Below are 4,444 nucleotides of genomic sequence, written 5' to 3' on the forward strand. Positions count from 1 at the left end.
GGGACTTTTCCTGGTTAAATAAAATTAAATGTTTAAATATATATATATCCATAAAAGAAAATAACCCCCCCCCTTACACATTGACGTCGGCCCCTTGCTCCAGCAGGTATCTGAGGCACGAGGAGGTGTTGGGAAAGCTCCGGGTGGACAGGACCATGTGAAGAGGCCGGCGACCCTGGTGATCGCTGCTGTTGACCCACCCAACCCTGGACCCCACAAGGATCTGAATGGAAGCCAGCTGTCCGTAAAGGCAGGCCACTTGGAGAGCTGATAGACCCTGAAAGATGAAACACAAACACAGGTTTACTCCCCAATATTACTCTCTACTACATATTAGTCCCTTTTATAACCTTTGCTTCAACCTACAAGACCTGAACTCGGCCTTTTTGTGACTTTTTGGCTTATCAGGGGAAGCAGAGAGGTAACTAATAACATTAACTATGACTGTATTTCATGTAAGTGCAGTTATTTATGCTTTCTGGGCTAACTGGGACCCTTAAATGGAGTGAAGCCACCATTAATGTGCTTCTAAAGTTAACTTTTAAGGTACTTTTGATTATTTCCATTTTGTGATGAGTGTGCGCTTTTAATGAAAAACACTTCAGAGGGAAATCTTGAAGGAGTAGTTACAGTAGTTACTTCACAGGTGATGGTTTATCTTTGTTCATTTTTAAGTGCATTTTAATTTTCACTTCACTTCGAGGCGCCCTTCTTCTCAGTGAGTACTTCTGTCACACTTTTATACTCAAATTGTGAGTGCTGACGTTTTACTAGTGGTGAAATGTAACTAATTACACATTGAGGGAAATATTGAACTTTTTACATGCGCGTTTATTTAATAACTAGTTTTTTTTTTGCAGATTCAGATTAATAATACAAATAAACAGATTATTATCAGGTAATTAAATTTAGCTCCACCTTAACCAGCTGCATCGATAATTATCATACAATAATATACATGATTAATTAATATACAATATTCTGAAATTAACATAATGAGTACTTTAACTTTTGGTATCAGTATGCTGGTTATACTTGTGTATTTCTACATTGAGGTAAGTTTGTATCACTTTTACTGAAGGAAAAATACTTCTTTCACAATCTGTATTGGTTCTGCACTACACTGGTTATATCACAGGAGTGGACAGCCATTATAAAACATATAATTCACAGGATTATAATGTAAATGAGCCAACCTGTCTGTTCACACTGATATCTAGTTTCCTCTCCGGGTGTCCAACAGCTGGAAACGTGTGTCCGTCCGGAGCTTTCCTGCTAACGTTTAAATGAAACCGTATTAAAAACCTGTAAAGGCTATTAGACACAAAAAAAAGATTTAAAGTGAAGCAACTTTACTCCTTAAAATGTAAAAACAAGTTACAAGCTAAACATTGCAGCTGAGTTCGCTACCCCACGTTAGCCACAGCGCAGCAACTAAAGGATGGTGGGTTTTTGGGTGAGTGTGCACATTAATGTAAAGTTCAAAACAAACAAACAACAGCTGACATTAACCTGACTGATGTATAAACACTGAAACAGAAAAAAAAAACATTTACCAGTTTTTACGCCTCCCACGTCTCTTTTCGGATTTGTTGACACGTTCCATGGTTACTGTAGAAACGAGGTAACCAGGAGACGAACCCTGATTTTCACGACAATTAAGTCGAGCAAGAAAATGTGTTACAGTACATAATATGAATTGACCTATATATATTTATGGTATGTATGGTCTGCCAGCGTATTTAGTTTGCGTTTAATTAAAAATTAATGAGGATAGAAACCTTCAGGCTATGCAAATTATATGAATATCTGTTTGTTTGAGTGTAGCTGAGCCTATGTTGCCCATATAGGAATATATTTTTTATTTTTTCTTGGTTCTGTACTGTAGTCATGATACAGCACAGCATCTAAAATACAGTTTATTCTGTGTCTATGTTGTTGTTTTTTTATTAAATTTAACTAAAAACTAAAATATTAAGTTGAATTTCGGTTTTAAAGTGTTTAAAAGAAGTGAACTTTACCCTGTTGCTGTTGAAAATAAGCAGAGGTTGCAGATGCTCAAACCAGAAAAGAAAATATTGAAAATTCTGCAGGACAGACACTTGATATAAGTATATAATTTTTATTCATTCCATATCGAACCTGTTTCATTGATACAGCCTTCATCGACATGTTATTCCATCTCTTGAATAAAACTGAAAAAAGCCCCCTTATACAGCTTATTCACTAACGTGTGTTACGTTTGAGTCAATGTAATAGCTTGTGACAGATACAGGCAGATGAGTGGCTGCAGGCACAGTAGAAATGGATACTTTCACTCTCCCGTGTAGTCCACAGCTCTCCCTTCATACATCTCCGGTGTGTTCATATTGACAGTGAATTAGGATTGGCAGCTTGCACTAAGCAGATCAATCCTGCAGATGCTGCAGAGGCCTCACAGGATCCGTTCGGACCACGGCACCCGGGAACTGCTGCCACGTGCGAGGCCCATATGAATGGAAACAGTTATATTCTCCATGTCTCTGTGGGGCTGAGGGGTCGATGGGCTCTTAGGGGGCCTCTCTGATCACTGCTATTGACCACTTGACCCCCGACTGAACTGTGAGCATGTGTACTGCGAAGAGGAATGTGTGTCACTGCAGAGATGCTATAGTTTGGCTTTAGCGTCAGTTTACAGTATTTACTTCTTTTTTTTTTAAATTAGGCAAGTCAGAGTCCTTTAAGTCTTACTTTATCATTGTCTTTTGGTTTCAATCTTCTGTGATATGGTAAATCTACACTACACAATGTGTAACAATAACATTTAACACAAATTCAAATTACATGAAACATGAAACTCTTAACTGTATAAATTTTCCATTTGCATGCCCCCATTTCCTCCCTTTTCTGATGCTTTCCACCGAACATATTAAAATATCAATTTATACCAAAATGAATGCGACAAATGTGAATCAAGAAACCGACTCACTGTCTACTTACTACTTTCTTCCAGACTAACATTAAGTTGCTTAAAACTCCTGCAGATTTTGTGCAGTTTTGTGACTTCCCCTTTTATTCTCTGTCTCTCGAAGCTGTCATGGTCCAGTAGAGGGTCAAGGACGGGACACGGACCCTTGGCTCTCTGCTTTGAGCGCCAACCCTCCAGAGCCTTCGCCTTTATCACAACACGACCATGCAGCTACTTCGGTGACACACGTGTGTGTGGGCAGAAAGTGAGTAAACCGTGATTGTGTGAGTGCATGTGCACAAGTGTGTATACTGTACTTGTGTGTGCATGCGAGGGTATGCGGGTTAAGACCGGCACAGCCCTGCTGCAGCCTCAGCGGCTTCCTTTGACCTCGGTCACGTGTCATGGAGGTTGTACGGAGCCTTCGTTGTAGAGCTCTTTCATGTTTGACTTTCAGCACAAGTCCCTGGACGACAACCCCCGACGTGACCTCTTTCTTCTGACAGTTGTGTGTGTGTGTGTGTGTGTGTGTGTGTTTGATTGTCCATGTACTGTCATATTCAGTCTGTATGAAGAGTGCGTGCTCCCTAAAAGCACCAAAACCTTAAAAGCTTTCTGTCATATGTATTCTGTCGCTCAATTAGCAAGAAATGTAGATTAAAGCAACTGTTTATGTGAGTGAGAGTTCAAAGATGTTCCTTTTTGAATTTCTCCATCCTACCCTGAAATGCTCATTGCATTCAAATGAATGAAATCTACGTGTGTGTGTGTTTGTGCGCAGCAAGTGTGCATGCATGCATTAGCTACCACACATCCAGTTGGTGCAGAGCAGATTATCAACGGGCCGATCAGAGATGTCTAAACCTGCTTAGGGCGAGGGTGAAAATGAGATTATGTTCCAGCAGCCCTCGCGCCAGGCTCTCCCATTGGTCTGTTACATCAGCCAATCACATTCCATCTGTCTTTATTGGTGGCACAGTAGAAGTTTTTGCTTGGCTAGCGGCACCTGACCAATTGGCTATCAGGTCTTAGTGCACATAGGATGGAAATGCAGTCTTGCGTGCTCTTTTGGTTATGTATAAAATAGTATCCCTTCACATTGGGTCTACATTATGGGATACATTATCCTCTGAGGCACCCTCAGTTTGCATTTTTGTCAGGATTTAGTTTCACTTTACTGTAGGTTTTTTTTTGCTGCTCTGTGTGTTTGGAAAATGCTGATTTAAAAAAAACATTGAGCTGCCTTTTTAGAAAAAAAAACGGACCTAAAACGCTGCGTAAAAGTTGTTATCAATAAGTGAGAGTTTCAAGTGAGCAGTGAGCAAGAAAGTGACTGAGAAAACAAACAGAGGCAGAAAAGATTAAGTGAGACTGAAGAAAAGAAAGAGAAAACAGAGAGAAGGAGAAGATGAGGAGAGTGAACACACAGCCTTAATATGCCTTCATATTTGATGAGCACTAAGATGATGGTGCGTGCTCTGCTGCGACAGCACACAC

The 4,444-nt window shown here is 40.1% G+C and overlaps 1 protein-coding gene across 1 annotated transcript in view; it reads right to left on the reverse strand.

The window, feature by feature from the left end:
• Positions 1-1,606, reverse strand: part of si:ch211-1o7.2 (ankyrin repeat domain-containing protein 53) — a 3,444-nt gene extending 1,838 nt beyond the window's left edge. The window contains exons 1-3 of the mRNA XM_035675508.1: positions 1,557-1,606; positions 1,197-1,275; positions 78-277 (exon numbers count right to left, since the gene is read on the reverse strand). Of these exons, the coding sequence (XP_035531401.1) occupies positions 78-277; positions 1,197-1,275; positions 1,557-1,606 (329 nt within the window). The remainder of the gene's footprint in view (positions 1-77; positions 278-1,196; positions 1,276-1,556) is intronic.
• Positions 1,607-4,444: the final 2,838 nt, after the last annotated feature.

Source organism: Morone saxatilis, unplaced genomic scaffold (genome assembly GCF_004916995.1).
Source record: "Morone saxatilis isolate NCDOM2014 unplaced genomic scaffold, NCSU_SB_2.0 Contig4, whole genome shotgun sequence".
NCBI classification, from domain to species: Eukaryota; Metazoa; Chordata; class Actinopteri; family Moronidae; genus Morone; species Morone saxatilis.